At 40.5% G+C, this 17,638-nt stretch overlaps 1 protein-coding gene across 7 annotated transcripts in view; it reads left to right on the top strand.

The window, feature by feature from the left end:
• TTBK1 (tau tubulin kinase 1) overlaps positions 1–17,638 on the top strand; it is a 97,190-nt gene that overhangs the window by 54,605 nt on the left and 24,947 nt on the right. For all 7 annotated transcript variants that reach the window (XM_033144927.1, XM_033144924.1, XM_033144923.1 and 4 more), the window contains 7 exons: positions 1,631–1,696; positions 5,662–5,754; positions 5,871–5,996; positions 7,199–7,353; positions 8,488–8,707; positions 9,938–10,113; positions 13,204–13,762. In XM_033144927.1, coding sequence (XP_033000818.1) covers positions 1,631–1,696; positions 5,662–5,754; positions 5,871–5,996; positions 7,199–7,353; positions 8,488–8,707; positions 9,938–10,113; positions 13,204–13,762 — 1,395 coding nt within the window. The remainder of the gene's footprint in view (positions 1–1,630; positions 1,697–5,661; positions 5,755–5,870; positions 5,997–7,198; positions 7,354–8,487; positions 8,708–9,937; positions 10,114–13,203; positions 13,763–17,638) is intronic.

Raw genomic sequence — 17,638 nt, 5'->3', positions numbered from 1 at the left:
GCTAGGTCTTTCTGAGATTGCAGTGGCTCAGGACTGTCCTGGATGGGGATTACTTGGAACTTAACGGCAGCCTCCCCCATTGTTGTACTTGAGTCTTACTACTTATGGGAGAACAGAATATGACAATTCCTGTTTATAGCCATTAATATTACTTCATTCTGAAGCAGACAGCATGAAATCCAAGCTTTTTTAGTGGTGGAATCCTAACCATAACAGCAAGGGATGGTTCAACTGTTATGACAAAATATCTGTATTGTTCGTTCCTTTGCACATGCTTCTTTGTTCTCAAACCCAGTGGGGGCAAAATACTTCCTTTTTTGCTTTGTTTGCTTAGTAGTTGAGCCTGAATTATGAAATTTATTTATCTGGAAAAGACTTCTTGTGATAGTCCTTAATGGTGGGAAGGAGAAGGTTACTATTTCAAATAGGCTATTCAGAACCCTATATCTCCTAGTTTGGTGAGGAATTACAATGGAGCTTATAACAGCTGGGATATGAGTCAGTGCAGTGGGTAACCAGTGCTTATGGGCAACGAGCAGGATCCTGACAATGACCTGGTTCAAATGTAACTATAAGCCAAGGTTTGTTTAACAAACCACAAGTTAACTATGAATTATCCCACAGATGATCAAACAAACCAAGGCTTTTTTCTCCATAGCTTGACCATGTTTTATAGTTGCTCTTGCCTCATATTTTATTTTTAGTTGAGGGTCTGGGGTGGGATGGCCAAACAAACCATGGTTAAGAACCATGGTTCTGTGCCAACTTTTAAAATGCCTGCTTAAAACCTTTCTATTCCGCCAGGCCAATCAAGTAATTAAGAATGCATCCTTCCACAATCGGTTAATTGATGTATATTTTAAACTTTTATATGGTTTGATATATTTTTATGACATGGTGATATATAAATATTTTTATAACTCAATAAGGGTGTCTTGTTTGCACATTATACCAAGCCACAGTTAGAATAAACCAAGGTTTATTTTTATTTAAGTAAGCCAACAAGCCATTGCTTCAGATCTGCTGGGTAGAGTTGATGATGAAACAAACCATTGTTTAATAAATAATAGTTCACTAAACCATGGCTTAATGTTATGTGTGAACTAAGCCAATGTGAATTAAGGTAATTAATTGGAACAGTTGGCAGAAGCATCCTGCGTTATGCAATTATAATGATGGGTTTTTTTAAAAGGGAAGATGAAGATGTCATGATCATTTTCTGTAGTCACCTAAAGGATTACAGAAACCATTTTGGACTTTTCACTTGCTCTGAAGTTTAATTGACTTGAAACCATTAGTTTTCTGTTTTCTACAGAGATGAAACTGAGCTCTGTCCGCTCCAGATGGAAGTATTCTCCTTTAGGGAGGGCTTATCCTTAGCAGAAGGTTTTTTTTTTAAACAAACAAACAAACAAATTAGATCTCTTGTAAGTACTGTGAAGTACAAGTGGCTTTTCCACTGTCATGTTTTAACTGTACTGAGGGGTTTGTTCAAGGAGCAACTTTTAGTTCAAGTTAACAAATGTAATTAAAGTGGTTTATGGCCCTGAGTGATAAATAAAACATTAACAGCTCTGCTAATTCTTAAGTTTGATGTTTAAGTTTAGTTTTTCATTATCTTTCCCATTAGCCTCGTAATGTTGCTGGTTTCCGGGGAACGGTCCGCTATGCTTCAGTGAATGCTCATAAAAACAGAGTGAGTATTTCTTTTTGGGGAGGTGGGAGAATGCCCTGTTCAGTATTCTGCCAGGTAGTGCAAAAGCTGGAGCCATTTTGGAAGACAAGGTGTCTGCAAACTCATAGCACTACTATGTGTGCTGTATCTCAGCGGCTTTTGATACCATTGACCATAACATCCTTCTGGACCGCCTAGAGGGATTGGGAGCTGGGGGCACTGTTATACAGTGGTTCCGCTCCTTCCTCCTGGGCCGTGTTCAGAAAATGGTGGTGTGGGATGAGTGTTCAGACCCTTGGGGTGCTTCAGGGTTCTGTCCTCTTCCCCCATGCTTTTGTTCTCTCCCCCATGCTTTTCAACATCTACATGAAGCTGCTGGGAGAGATCACCAGGGGGTTTGGGCTGGGTGTTCATCAATATGCGCATAGATTTATCATACATAGTTTGAAATAGTAGTCTTGCTGATTCCTCTGTGGAATATAGTTAAATACCAGGTCAGTATCATTTGTTAGCTGTTGTAGCTGAGACAGAATAGCAAATGGTACCCTGCCCTCCCCAAATCAAGGTGCATGGTATCATAGGTCAGTCAAGTTAGATTAGTACTTGAGGCAGAAAATATCACCAGCGCCTCTCCCTGGCAGTAAAAAAACAGTAATATACAATACAATAAATATAAAAATGCTGCTCTTTCATGCCACCCAAAATTGGTTGCCTGTGCCATCCATTTCACACTTCCTAATTTTTAATGACCCCTTGTCCAAAAGAAAATCCATCTTACTCTCATGTTCTATCTACAATAGCATTATCTTGTTTGTTAAGCTCTGCCAAGAACTGCCAACATTTTATAGTACTATTTGAACGTTCAGGGTATTTAAGATTATCCCCACATTGCAGAAGGGGAGAATGCAGACTGAGATAGGATAGCTTGCCCTGGGGTCACCTAGTGCATTCATGGCTGAAGCAAGCTTTTAGTCACTGTGCTACATTTGCACTCAATAAGCTACCCACTGAAAGATGTAAAAGAGATGATATTTCGTACTAAAGACAGTACTGCTGCACAGAGTGAAATGATGTTCACATCTCTGCTCTGCAATTTCATCTTCCCTTTTGCTCAGAGCAATAATAACTTGGTTATTCTGCAATGCCCCCAATTTATACTTTATCTTTTGATGGACATGAGGAGAGGAAGTCATCCTACATCTGCAAAGTGGAAAATCCTGAAGGAAGAAAATTGTTTCAGGCAGTGTGTCTGAATCTATGTTGTAAGAAGTAGTTCTGACATTGCAACATCACCTGTTTGTGGAACAGGGGAAGAGAGATTCAGAAATACAGAACATTGTTATTATTAGTTGTGCTTCATTCTGCATTATATTTCTAAAATGCCTTTTAACTCTAAGGTTCCCAGGGTAATACTTTATACAGTACGGCACTAAAGATAGGATAGAGTTCATCTTCATAGTGATTGCTGCTCAGAAGGGATAGTTAGCCCATAGACTGTATCCAACCTTGCAAGATCTTTTCTCTGTGGCCAAAGACCTCCATAATTTGTCATTAAACAGGATTAAATTGCTTTTAGTTTATTTTTGAAATGACGGCTCCTGGCCCAGGGGTGAATAGACTTACTCAGCCTGAGGGCTTCAGTCCTTTCTATGCAGCCTTCTAGGGGCCACATGCCAGTGTTGGATTAGACCACAGATAACAGTGGGCAGTTCAATAAATGTAAAAGCCTTTGTATTGTAGGGTAGTTTCTACACACTCATATACTCTGCTCTATAAAAGTATTTACTGGAGTTTTAGGACATCTCTGAGCCAGGCAAAAATACTCATTTTGTGTGTGACACAAGAGGTGTGGCCTGGGGAAAGCCCCCTGGGCCAGACAGAGAGGACGGAGGGCCAGATTTGGGTCCAGGGCCTGGTATTCCCACCCCCATTGTAAGCATTCCATACACTACATGTTTAAAAACACTTACCATGGTTGTTGGCCTCTTTGCATATGACATTAGCATGCTAGTCTCATGCTAAGGCATGCACCTTGCATGCTAATAGCCTGCTAATACATAGTAAGTGTCAAAAATATTAGAACACATGGGAGATGCATACCTAGAAAAATATTTTACTGGTCAACCCACCTCCACAATTTCTGACAGTTTGTCTGGAGCCTTATTTGCCCCTACGGGTTCCCATGGTTGCGCCCGGTGAGAAAACATGGAAGCAGAAAGACACCTGAGGCTACTGGCTTCAGAGAGAGAAAGATTTATTTCCTGCATGCAGAGGTACCTGCGGTGTTTTGTACAGCCAAGCAAGTACAAAACTAGTCAATTTTCAGACAGTTCTTATAGACAGTTCTCTGGCTCTGGCTCTTGTACATCCTTGTCCATTTAAGGAACATTTCCTGTTGTACATTTCCTGTTGTACATATAAGGCAAAAGGACATTTAGCCCTGAGTTGGTTCATGCGCACTCCGGCAAGGCCATCCTATCTCTTGACCTAGACAATTCCTCTCTATACAAGGACAGTTACTCTCTGTGCAAGGTCTACTGTTATCTCCAGACACTTAGTAAGGCAAAGCTTGCCAGAAAGAAATGCAATGCAGATCAAAGTTCACAGCTTTACAGAGATGTTTAATACAGAAAAGCTTAACAAAGGGACTTTTATACTTCTGGACTAACAATACATTCAGGTAAATATATACAGGTTAGCTGATTAACCCCTTCCATTTCATCTACTAATCCTTTCCTGTAGCATACAGCTTTTGGTGTCTTTTAGGGCAAACTCTTGGGTCCAGCCTGCAGATAGACCACATGCTAAGCTACAAGGCAATGCGGAAATAGGTACCGGTAGAGAGGACTTAATGAAATCCATAAATCTTACCCTTTGACTCTTCCCAATTTTAGTCATATCATGTGGCCTTTAAAAAAAATATCTCTGGGCTCAACCTCTTTGGGCCTCTGTAATTCAAATTTTGCTGAAGCCTCTTGTAAAGATGTTCCATGAGTGATATACAGAAATTCCTCAACGGACAACGCAATGTAGAAAATGTTCCCCAGAAACAGAAGGTTTGAAAACCATTACTTGATCTTTAACCTTGTGAGAGCCTGCTCTTTTATTTAATGTGTATTTTTTAAAATTTCTTTTTTAACACAATATTTCAGCATACCAATAACAAAACAAATAAATTCTTTGCTCTGCTGAGCTCATGACTTCCCTCCATCCCTTCAACCGGTTTTTAATTTTCAAATCTTTGTGTCGCACTTTATATCCTCTACTTCAGACCTTTACCTGTATATCCTTATGATCAACTCTTGTCTCAATGGTCTATAAAGTTTTGAGATTTACAGTTTTTTCGTTGCAGAATTTATATCAATCCCGCTAGCGTCTTCACATTTTTACAATAATTATTCATATACCCAATAAATTTACTCCAATCTCTTTGAAACTTTTGGTCGTCTTGGTTCCGGATCCTGCCTGTCAGCTTGGCCAGTTCCACACAGCCCATATTCTTCGTCTGCCACTCCTCAATCTTTGGTAGTTCCTGCAATTTCCATCTTTGGGCTAATAAAGTTATTGCCGCTGTTGTGGCTTACATAAATAGTCTTTGGTCTATCTTTGCAATTTCTTCTCCCATCAAACCCAGCAAAAAAGCCTCAGGTTTTTTGGGAAGGTATATCTAAACATCTTTTTAAGTTCATTGTAGACCACTTCCCAAAATAGTTTTACTTGATCACATTCCCACCACATGATAAAAAATCTCCATCTTTCTCTCCACACTTCCAACATAGTTTCTTCCTCATCCTATACATTTAGGCCAATTTCACCGGTGTTAAGTACCACCTATACATCATTTTCATTACATTTTTGTGCCTGCTCTTAATTGTACATGCAGTGGATTTCTCATCAACTGGATCATAGGGCAGCAGTCACCTGCTCAGTTGTAAAGCTGAAGACACTATCAGCAGCTTAATTTTTGTACTTCCATTTTTCTCCAGGAGATGGGTCGACATGATGACCTGTGGTCCCTTTTTTACATGCTGGTGGAGTTTGCAGTTGGTCAGCTTCCGTGGCGCAAGATAAAAGATAAGGTAGAGAACTCAGTCAGTGACTGAATAAGACCCTCCATTTTCTTGGTCATTTTATCTTCCTGAAGTTTCATGTTATGTGTAGTGCAATGTTGTGTGATGGTATTTTTTCTTTGCAGGAGCAAGTTGGTATGATTAAAGAGAAATACGAACATCGAATGCTGCTAAAACATATGCCTTCCGAGTTCCACCTTTTTCTGGATCACATTGCAAATCTGGATTACTTTACTAAACCAGATTATCAGGTAAAAACCTCTTGAGACCTATAATAACAGAGGGGCATGTCCTTTTCATCTTAAAACCAATAAAATGGTATTTCCCAAATGTGTTGGGAATGTTGTTTGTGTGGGAAGAGCTAGCTGGAATGCTTGGGAGATCCCTAATTGTCCATTGACAATTTCCCATGCCTTCAAAATATGATCCAAATGGAAGCAGCATATTTGTCCCTTCCTAAGATTGCAGTTATTCCAAAACTAGATTATGTCCATTTGTTTTGTTTCAAAGGAGTATTAACAAGTCCTACAATAATACTTTTCGAGATGGTATCCAGCCATCCCCACAAACAGCTAATTAGGATGATTCAAATCCAGTTCATTTGCTAAAACATGATTTGAGGAATGTACAAGTGGATTAATAGAATGGTTTATATTTTATGAGTTGTGTGTGCGACACCTTTGATAGTAATAAATGAATTCTTACACCAATATATCTAGGCTGTTTTTCACTATCTAACATAGGTGTAGGGAACTTTTGGCCCTCCAGAAGTTGATGAACTATAGCTCATTTCCTGTGCTTTCTGGGACTGACTGGAGTTGTAGTTCAGCGACATCTGGAGGGCCAAATGTCCCGTCCATCCCCATCTATGATGTATAGAAAAGAGAATGCTTGCACACATTAGCCAATGGTTTAAAGGGCTTTATCCCAGTATATTCAAATGCTGAAATGGATTGAGTTTCTTGCTATAGCTGGTCCCTGTGATCTGAAATCAAATTATTTTTCATACTCATGACTAAGGCAATATTATATGGATTAGTGGATTGGCCTCCCGTTGTGCAGCGACTGTGCAGCAGCTAGATAACAGAACACATGGGTCATTTGCAAGTTGTTGTAGATTTTATTATAAGCAGCAAATATTACCTTTTGTACCACAGATTATGCCCAATTGTATACTTACCAAATATGCAATTTGGCTTTGCTGTTGTTGTCACTTGGGGATTCTTTGTGACTGGGAGCACTCCTGTTCTGCGTACAGAACGCTCCATCTCAAGTTCAGTCCCTGGCAACTTTAGGTAAAAGGATCCGAACCCCTACATTGCTGCTGCCCATCAGAGTAGACAGTACTGGACTAGTTGAAGAAAAAGTCTAGTATAAGGTGGCTTTCTATGTTCCTGTTCTTTCTGACTGTGGATGAACATATGAACCTGATTATAATTTGCTTTTCTTCTAGCTCATCATGACTGTGTTTGAAAACAGCATGAAAGAAAGAGGTATTACTGAGAACGAGGCCTTTGACTGGGAAAAAGCTGGTACGGATATTTTATTATCTACAAGCACCTCTACTCCACCTCAGCAGAACACAAGGCAGACAGCAGCTATGTTTGGGTGAGTGACACATTCAAAGCCCTTGGTATTGTCAACATTTGCAGAATCTTACAAGAGGAATCAGTCATTCTTCAGGGACATTTTCTTTAATTGTAGACCCTGTATACTGTGCATTTTACAATGGCAAGAATTCCATTGGTTACAGTTTTTGGTTACAGTTCTGATAATGTCATGAATGTACGTGAATATCATGTAATCCATTCATTTAAACAGTGTAATCTTGGACTGTCACCTCCCACATCACAAAATAGCCATTTGATGAGGAGATGCCTAGTACATGCACTCCTGTGGCATTTGGTGACATCATGTTCTGCCTAGGTTGCTATATCCCATAAAGGTGCTCAGTGTGATAGTACATTATCCAGGATAGTGGTTGCTCTCCGGTGGGGTCTTTGTGACACTGCCTCAGTACCATACTGCTTCTGAAGCCAGTAAAATAAGGCAGATGGAGAAAGCCTAGCTAGGGAAAATCCCACCTGCCCTACAGGACAGGCCAAACCTTGGGCTCTTGCCACCTCCATTCTTCAGCACTGTTCATGCCTTTCTGTAAGAAGAAAGCACTTTTTCCAATGGGCTGTAGAAGGCACGTTCAGGCCTACACAATTTGGGAGCTTGTGTGACATTCCAAGGCTTAGGACCTCAATATCTTAAGGACCACCGCTCCACATACAAACTGACCTGGACCTGTGCTTGACATCCAAGGCCCTTCTCTATGTTGCCCTCCCCAAGAGGTTTGGAGGGTGCCAACATGAGAACAGGCCTTTTTGTGGTAGCTCCCCATCTGTGAAATGCTCTCCCCAGAGAGGCTTATCTGGTGCCATCATTACATGACTTTAGGCACCAGGCAAAAACATTCCTCTTTACCCAGGCCTGCATCCATTAAATAATCTATGGCCTGTTAAAGGGGGGGCTGTTATTATGACTATTTATTATTATTATATCCATTACTAATGCTTTGTTTTATGTTTTTATTATGCTCTGTAAAATATGTTTTTAATATTGTATACTGAGACCTTTTGATAAAGGACAGTATATAAATCAAAGTGATGATGATGATGATGATGATAATTAATAGAAAGCTGACTGCGCTATCAGGACCTTTTCAGCTGATGCTGTTGCATGTCTCCCCTTTAGTGTGGTTAATGTCACTCCAGTTCCTGGAGATTTACTTCGTGAGAACACGGAGGATGTTTTGCAAGGCGAGCACCTGAGCGACCAGGAAAATGCTCCCCCAATCTTGCCTGGCCGGCCAGCAGAAAGCTTGGGCCAGGCTCCAAACACTGCCTTCAATGAAGGAGAGGTTTGGGAAGAGACGGATGTGAACCGCAACAAGCTCAGGATCAGCATCAGCAAAGTAAAGTCCTTTGAACTTTTTGAATGGGCACTGTTTCTTTTTCCTGCTGGATTCTGTTAAGAATTGAGAACTTCACATTATTCAGTCACAAATACAGCGTTACGAATTAAAAGAGAATGATAGAATTGTTGTATTGTAGAGGCCTTTTAAAGGCTTTCTGCAAGAAACAGCACCACATTTTGAATTTGTAGATTCATCCAAAGGAAGTGGTTCTTCTTGCCTGACATGTAAACATAATATTTCTTGGCATTTCTTTGAGACATTTCCATATCAAAAATAGGTACATAGACCAGGTTTATACCTATGCTTTCAACCATGATTAAAGACACCATATTACAACAAATATTTATTTACATTGTCCTCCCTATCCATTAGCCTTCCAGTTTCACTCGGATTCCTTGCATTTATCTATTTATTGCCTTCATGAGTTTTGCAGATATGAAAAGATTTGAAATTAATGAGTGAAGTGCTTTGGGTTTAGGTAAAAATGCATGATACAGGAGCTTGAGAGACACTGGTATTTTACCTAATATAGCTCTAATTATGAAAACTACTCTCCCTACTTGGAATCCAGCTTTCTGGGTGCTGCTTTTCTTCCTATAAATCAAAAGATGGCTGCTCACAGAAGAGAAATCATCAACACAATGCTGAACTAAAGTTGCCACTTAATTTTGCTGTATGTACTCATGCGGGGATCATAATGTCAAAGGAGATACTCCTGGTAGATCACAGTTATTACCTCTGAGCAGCCAGCATTGGAAAGTGGAAGTAACTTCTGCAATCCTTCATGACTGCCTTCTCTTATGCTGTTTACTTGAATAGACAACGCAAGAGGAACCTAAGGAAAATAAAATATGAACTAGCTCTTAGACATATGAGAGCATGTGCCCTCTAATCTAGTCTTTAACTGCATTGTGCACAAAGAGGGTGCTGTCGGTTGTCATGTTTCTGTTCCACCACCATGAATATTTTGTGAATATTTGAACTGGGCTAAAGTTAGGAAGAATCCGTCATAAACTTCCAATTCTGTCTTGGTGCTCAGTGTCAGTTTCATAATTCATTTGAATTGTGACTACCTGTCCTCTTCATAAAAAAGGGCGGTCAAGACAGTATAAACATGATTGTATTGCCCTGAATCTTTCAAATGATGCTTCTGAGATTGGCATCATGTTCACTACAGTACCTTAGCCAGATATGTAATGTTGTTTTGGGGTTTGCTATCTTTTGCAGACACAATGTTTGGCAGAAGAAGATCAGAAAAGTGGTGTGTGCCCAAGCTCCCCAGTGCGAGCTGCACCAGACTCCCCTACTACTCAAGGGCGTTCTCTGAGATACCGTCGTGTGAACAGTCCTGAGTCTGAGCGCCTCTCCACTGCCGATGGGAAAGGAGATCAGCACGAGCGAAGGTTTGTTTGTTGTCCATATGGACCTTTTATTATTTACTTATTTAGAAAATTTATATACCACTGAACATTTTTTACAGAAATCCCTAAGTGGTTTACAGAAATTTATAAAATCAAAATACAAGTAAAATACAAATAAGTACATTATATGTCAATTTTCATTTCTTAGGATTTAGGACCCTCATACCTAAGGGACTGCCTCTCCTGGTATGTCCCGGGTAGGACCTTAAGGTCCTCAAATAATAATTTTTTGGAGGTCCCGAGCCACAAGGATACTAGGTTGGCTTCAACTAGGGCCAGGGCCTTCTCAGTACTGGCCCTGACTTGGTGGAACAGTCTGTCACAAGAGACCAGGGCCCTGTGGGATTTGGCATCTTTCCGCAGGGCCTGCAAGACAGAGCTGTTCCACCTAGCCTTTGGGTTGGTTTCAGTTTAATCCTGATGTTTCATTCTTTTGGTGTGGTTGGTGGACTACTTAAAAATGAGGCTGCAGTCTAGATTAAATTTTAAATTGTATTTTAATCTGTATTTTAATGAATTGTTTTATGTTTTTGTTGTGATTTTATTGGTGTTAGCCGCCCTGAGTCCGGTTTGGCGGGGAAGGGCAGGGTATAAAATAAAATAAAATATTATTTATTTATTATTATTATTAGTACAGAAAGTATTGCTCTGATGTGTAGAGATATTTTCTATTCCTGATTAGTTCAAGAGGGTTCTAGAAGGTTTCTTCTCTGCGTGAAAGAAGGTTTATTTCTATGTGAGAGAAACAGGAAGAATCCTTTCCTTTCACAAGAAATAAATCCTAGCCTTTTGTTGCTAGTCCTGATAATCACTAGCAGAAAACACAGTCACCAGATGCTTCTCACCGAGGCTATTGTTCCAGTGCATAAGTTGGCGTTGCCAAAAAAACTCTCTGGAGATTTACTGTTACACATTATATAGTGTCTTTATTACACAGAACATCATTAAAAACCTATCATTTAAAACATCAAGTCAGCAATTGAACAGGATAAAACTTTCAAGGATCCAGATAGGCCTGGGTAGAAAACTGAGGTTTTAGGAGATGTCTGAAGTCTTTACAGTTTAAGCTTAATAGGGTTTTTTAAAATAAAATAAAATAAAAGGACGGAAAGCTTGTTTGTGAAAAACACAGTGAGTTCCCATTTCCAAGCACTATTTTGGATCCCTTTCATCCAAAATGAATGAATGCTTGGATGTACAGAGCTTACCCATTGTGGGTAGTATCCGCTGTAGTACTTTCCTAGTAGAATTGCTTATTGCATGCTAAATATTATTCTGCTGTTTTATGGTGAAGGTGACTTATGATGGCACAACGTCTCAGGAACACTCTGCTCAGATACTAATGGAACAGGGCAGCACAATTTATTTTTATTCAAGAAAAATAACCATATTATTGGTGTTTAAATATGTGCTGCCTTAAGAGCAATGAGAACTTTCCCAATATCAGAGAGGTATAGAAATCCAGTTTGGATGAGGATTCCAGAAACCAAGAGGACATGTAATATGGTTACAATCAGTTAATAAGAGGGTAGGGGAATTTTCCACTATTTTATTTAGGCTCTGGGGTTACTTTTAGTTTTATCACTAGCATGCCGTCTATTTTCCCCATTGGTGGATCTATTTTGGGCAACTCTTTTCTCCTGGAAAGGCTTAATAAATTACTGATAATATATAGCATAATATTTACAGCATGGTATGCAGTCACAGAAGGGATAAATCAAATCCAGATTGTAGGTTTATAAAAAGTTATGAACTCAACGAAGTCATCATTGTGCACTTACTTTTTTCACTTTCAAAATATTAATACAATTGGTTCTGAGTGAAGTTTGAGAACTTTCAATGATAGGTTTAAACAGAATGGAAAAGTAGTTCATGAGATTAACACAAGATTATTAATTTTTAAAACAATCTTTATTGGTTTTTAAATAAATACAAATACGATAGCCATTAAACACTTAGCCAGCTGTACATCTAAGGGTGCTTGTTTTATCCATTGTCTTTAGATATACACTTACACAATCAATGTTCAAACATCACACAAGGTTATTTTTTTGGTTGTCTGAAAGATCTGCCTTTAGGTGATTATATTGAAACATGGACAAGAAAAGCAAGTAGCTGCCTTGTTGTGCAAAGCTGTTTGTAGGGATGGGAAGCAATATGTTAAACTTCCAGATATGTATGTTCAGAATGAACCACTCAGTTTTTAAAAAATTCAGGACCATGATCTGGAACTACAAGTAGTTTCTGGAACTAAGCTCAGGTGAGCCTCTTGTTCAATTTCAGTCCTGCATTCAGCTAGTAGTGTGATGCCCCTTTACTGGGGAGTATCTACAGCAGGACAGGGGCAGTTGTATTTAGGTACTAGCAGCTAAAATCCTCCCAGGTCTGTAACAAGACCCAGGAGTGAAGATTTTGAGGAGAGCATTCTGCAGATATTTCAGAAGGAGAGGAACATGTGGCAATATGCAAAACAATGGGACTTCAGTTTTTAGGAGACCTTAATTAAGTACTTGGTAAGTAGCAAATCTTGCCATGTGAAAGGTGCATTCAGATGATTTGCTATTACAAATTTTATAGTGTCTTTATTGCACAAAAACTTATGCATATCAATATTACATTTCAGTAATCCTTTAGTCTTAAATCTTGAGTTGAATTCTAGCAGAATTCAAAGTGTTGGTGCTGACCTTTAAAGCCCTAAACGGCCTCAGCCCAGAATACCTGAAGGAGGTCTCTACCTCCATCGCTCAGCCTGAAGTCCTCCTCTGAGGGTCTTCAGGTGGTTCCCTCACTGTGAGAAGTGAAGTTACAGGGAACCAGGCAGACGGCCTTCTGGGCAGTGACACCCTCCCTGTGGGAACACCCTACCATCAGATGCCAAGATGATAAAGAAGTACACAACTTTTAGAAGACTTCTGAAGGCAGCCCTGTATTGGGAAGTTTTTAATGTTTGACGTTTTACTATGTTTTTAGTTGTACTGTAAGCCGTCCAGATGGGTGGGGTATTATTATTATTATTATTATTATTATTATTATTATTATTATTATCCCTTAGGCTTTTTGTCTTATTTTCAGGTCACGAGTGGATTTGCCCTGTTCTCCTTCACGGCTTGTATGCTCTTCCCAGCCAGCACAGATGCTGTCCATTGACACCGGACAGGTAGACAGGCAGGCAAGTGGCAGGATGGATGTGTCTGCTTCTGTGGAGCATGAAGCCCTCAGCAATGCTTTCCGGTCAGTACCCCTGGCTGAGGAGGAGGACTTTGACAGCAAAGAGTGGGTTATAATTGATAAGGAAACAGAACTGAAGGACTTCCACCCTGGTGCTGAACCAAGCACATCTGGAACAACAGATGAAGAGCCCGAGGAGCTGAGGCCTATTGAAGAGGGTGACGAGAGAAGGCGACTGGGGGCAGAAGCGGCAGTGAGGCCGAAATTTCATGATGGGAGAACCCGGGGTATGCAGCCTGTGGCTGAGGAGGACAGTTCCCACAGACATGAAGGGCATTGTCAGTCAGTCTCTGACAGCAAACATGAACAGCAACCAGGAAGCCCCACACAGTCCCCCTTATATTCAGCACCAGCTATCCGACAGCGGAGACGAGAATCCGAGCCTACTGGTCCTGAGAGACAGGTAAGACATTGAAAATAAGCACCGTTCATCCTTTTTTTGCTTTAGTTCCCATTTCTATTGTGTAAAGTCGTCATCTCTAGGAAACCGTCCCAACCCACAATCTGTCACAGAGAATGCAAGTCTGATTCTTACTCAGCTGTACCAGATTCCAGAGGTATGTTTTCAATACAAGTATTATTATGGCACCAGCATCAAGAATATTTAATTAAGACCACCATTGAAAGTGGGGTGACATGAACCTTCCTCGATGCAAAAACGTGTCAAAACATAGAAGTTCAGTGGATTTCCTGTTAGGTTCCTGTATGCCCTTTTGCCCCTCTGAAATCCCCCACTTCCACCTCCCTCCCCTGTGCTCCTCGTTCTGTGTTTCCATTCCTTTCTGTGCTGCAAAGAGAAGAGACATAGGTAGGCAGGCAGTCATGTGCACATGTGAGTTTGAAGTCCAAACCACAGTGTGTAGTGCCTAGAGTGTCATTCCAGAGCAAGCAACACTACTCTAGTCACTGCACCCTGTGGTTGGTGGTCCAAGCTCACATGTGCTCCATACTGACTGCTTACCTGTGTCTTTTCACTTCCACCTCTTGGTGGCAGCTTGAAAAAAGTGAAAACCTGGGATGTTCCTAGGGACAGGGTGAAGATATGAGAAGTGCTGGGGGGGCAGGTATGAGAGTACAGAGGATGCTGTATGTTCGAAGCCACATTGAGTGAAGCTGCGGGATGCTCGTAGCTCATGGACACAGCTTGTTCAGCTCTGTTGGAGGATGAGGCAGATTTGTAAGGATTTTGCTAGGCCACAGCAGAGCTCACTAAAAACAACTTTAGCTAAGTGGCTAAGATATAGAGGTGGGGATTCTTTCCACCATTTCATGGTATTAGAATGGGCCCATGCACTTTAATGCTTCTCAGGGCAGGTAGTACTATAGTTGAAAAAAAAATGGTAAGTGGGGCTCTGTAATTATGATCCCTGGCTGGCAGCTCGGGTGTGGGGAAGGTTGCTGGCTCTGAGTCTGGAGGCTCGGTTTCTCCTCTAGCTGTTTCCACCCCTGATTGGGCAGCTAGTCCTACTGGACAATGCCAGTCCTTCCTGGCTGTCCCTTCCTCAGCTAGTTCAATGCCCAGGTCCAGCGACGGTGTCTTATTCTATTCATGATCCATATCCAGCTTCATCAGTCCCAAATCATGACCTGTTTAAGCTAGGGAAAGAAACATAGTAGGTTATCATAATAACTTGTTAGGTTAAATGTGGAGGGGTGGGGGAGTAGCAATTCAGTTTTCTTTCAGTGCTGGAGTTTTCCCCAAATATTACTGCCATTCAGAATGTTAATGCTATAAAGTGATAGAAAGTTAAAGGGACTTCCAACAGCACATAACAATCCTTTGGGTAAGCTAAAGAAAATGAGTTATTACTAAAATAATGTACGCAAAGCACTTTTAGCACTCTAAAGTGCTATATAAATGCTAAGTGTTATAGGGAAAATATTATCTAGTAGACACCAGAGAGACGAACATGGTAAATGACTCCCAGTTATCGTGCTGAAATGAACTAAAATGCCATACTTCTTCACCAGGCCCCCAAATATACCTGCTTGTGTTTCCTTTGTTCCCAGTTACACCTTTCTGGCTGTTTCCTTAAAAAATTATTTATCCAATAGCTAGGTTGTTCCATGACTCAAGCCATTTCTGCATTTGGTTGAATAATCTATGTTTTCTAACTCATTGTTTAAGTTCATAGCTGTGTAAAAAAACAACCAGAGCTCTAAACATTAATAATTGAATTAATGTGTTGTGAAGTTACACAAATAACTCTTAATACATAGATCATGAGGGGAACAAATGTGTGGATATTGGGGCAGTGGTTGAACGGGGAAAAGAAAAGGCTGCTTGTATTCTGAAAGTGATCCAAAGGGAAGAAATCCTGCACTTGAATCTTCATTATGGTGCAGGACAAAGGTAGCCAATAATAGGCAGGACTAAAGTTGAGAAGATGCTATTTGTGCAACATTTTGACTATCCTGGGTGTACACACACACACACACACACACACACACATTTTGAGACTTGAATCTTGCTCACTGTAGATCTCACTAAAGAAAGTTCTAGCTGCTTCAGGCATGTGATTTTGATAGATGTTTCTCTGTAATTTGATACCAATAACATGACCTAGACCGGTTGCATAGGATTCTTGTGAGTTCATAAAATCCTTTAATCCCGTCATATAGATGATGAGCAAAGGCTTATCCTCTGTGAGAAAATAGTGTCTCCAAATATGTCATGAGGCATTCCTATGTTGCTTTTTAAAGTCGATTCTGTCCCTTTAATTAATTAAACTGCCCAGGAATCAATTTTGTTAAAGGGTGGTCTACAGATTTTTTTTTGTTTTTGTTTTTAATTAACAAATAAAATGAAGATTTGTTTGCTAGTTCCAGCCACTGCATCACAAGAACACAATGCTTTTAAGCTACTGGCCATATTTCCCTTTTCAGTGGTTTCAATTATTCTTTTAAAAATGCTGAAATACTGATTTTGTGGCAGCCAAACATTCCCTATTTTTCCTTTCATCTTCCTAGCATTGTTATTAATGTCACCAAATTTGAAAGTACTTTTCAATTACTTTTAAAAAGGTAGGATTTTAAGGGAGAGAGACCATGAGAGGGAAATATTCAGCTTTGGTAAGGAATATAAGAACTTTTGTTTTGTTTTGTTTTTGTTTTTTAGTAATGTCTGTTTTGTGGCAAATATCCCCTTTTGGGGCAAGGTGTTTGAGAAGATGATGACAGCCTAGTTTCAGGCAATCTTGAAGGAAACTGATTATCTGGTCACATTTCAGTCCAGTTTCAGGTCTCGTCATGGCACTGAAACTGCTTTGGTTGCCCTGCTTGGTTACATTTGTTAGGAGAGAAATGGGGAGAATGTCACTCTGCTCATTCTCCTTGACCTCCCTGTGGCTTTTTAAATCTTTGGCCATGATATCCTTGTAGAGAGCTCTCGAGAGTGGGGCTGGGAACACTGCATTACAAGTGGAGCCATTTTGAGAAAGTAGCTTTGGCACCATGGGAGTTCTGTGGCATCCTGCAGGGTTACATCTTGCCCGCCATGCTATTTAATACCTTTTGAAGCTGCTGTGAGATGTCTTCAGGAGATTTGGAGAAAGGTGCCATCAATGTGCAGGTGATGCATAGCTCCATCTCTCTGTTCCATCTGAATCAGACAATCCGGTTCAAGTGTTAGACCAGTGTTTGGAAGCAGTAATGGATTGGATGTAGGCCAATAAATTGAAGCTGAATCCTGGTAAGACAGAGGTGTTAACAGGGTTCTGAGTCGTGTCGAAAAGGTGGGGAGGTGGCTTGTTCTGGATGGGGTTGCAGTTCTGTAACTTGTGGATACTCCTGGATCCAACCTTGGCACTGAAGTGGCTAAGACTGCCTATTTCCAGCTGTGACCCCTTTTGGACAGAAATGACTTGGCCACTCTACTCTATGTTCTGGTAACTTCCAGATTGCATTATTTGTGGGGTGCTCTTAAAGACACACTGGCAATTTCAGCTGGTCCAAAGTGCAGCAGTCAGATTATTGGCTTGGGTTCCCATTTAGAATTAATTCCTGTTCTAAAACAGCTGTACTGATTGCCAGTTCACTTGTAGGCCCAATGCAAGGTGCTTACAAATCCCTAAATTACTTAGGTCCCAAATATCTGAAAGAGTAGCTCCTTCCCTACAGACTGCCTTGGGTGTTAAGATCAGCAGAGGGGGCCCTCTTGTTAGTTGCATCACCACCCTTGGGTGTGATAGCCTGGAGGTGGGGACATAATTCCCTAAACTGTGGAATTCTCTCCCCACAGAACAGCACCCGGCACCTTCACTTTATTGCTTTTGTCATA

The sequence above is a fragment of the Lacerta agilis genome, chromosome 3 (genome assembly GCF_009819535.1).
Source record: "Lacerta agilis isolate rLacAgi1 chromosome 3, rLacAgi1.pri, whole genome shotgun sequence".
Taxonomy (NCBI): domain Eukaryota; kingdom Metazoa; phylum Chordata; class Lepidosauria; order Squamata; family Lacertidae; genus Lacerta; species Lacerta agilis.
The sequence above is the reverse complement of the archived record's forward strand: the minus strand, read 5'-3'. Positions and strand labels throughout refer to the sequence as shown.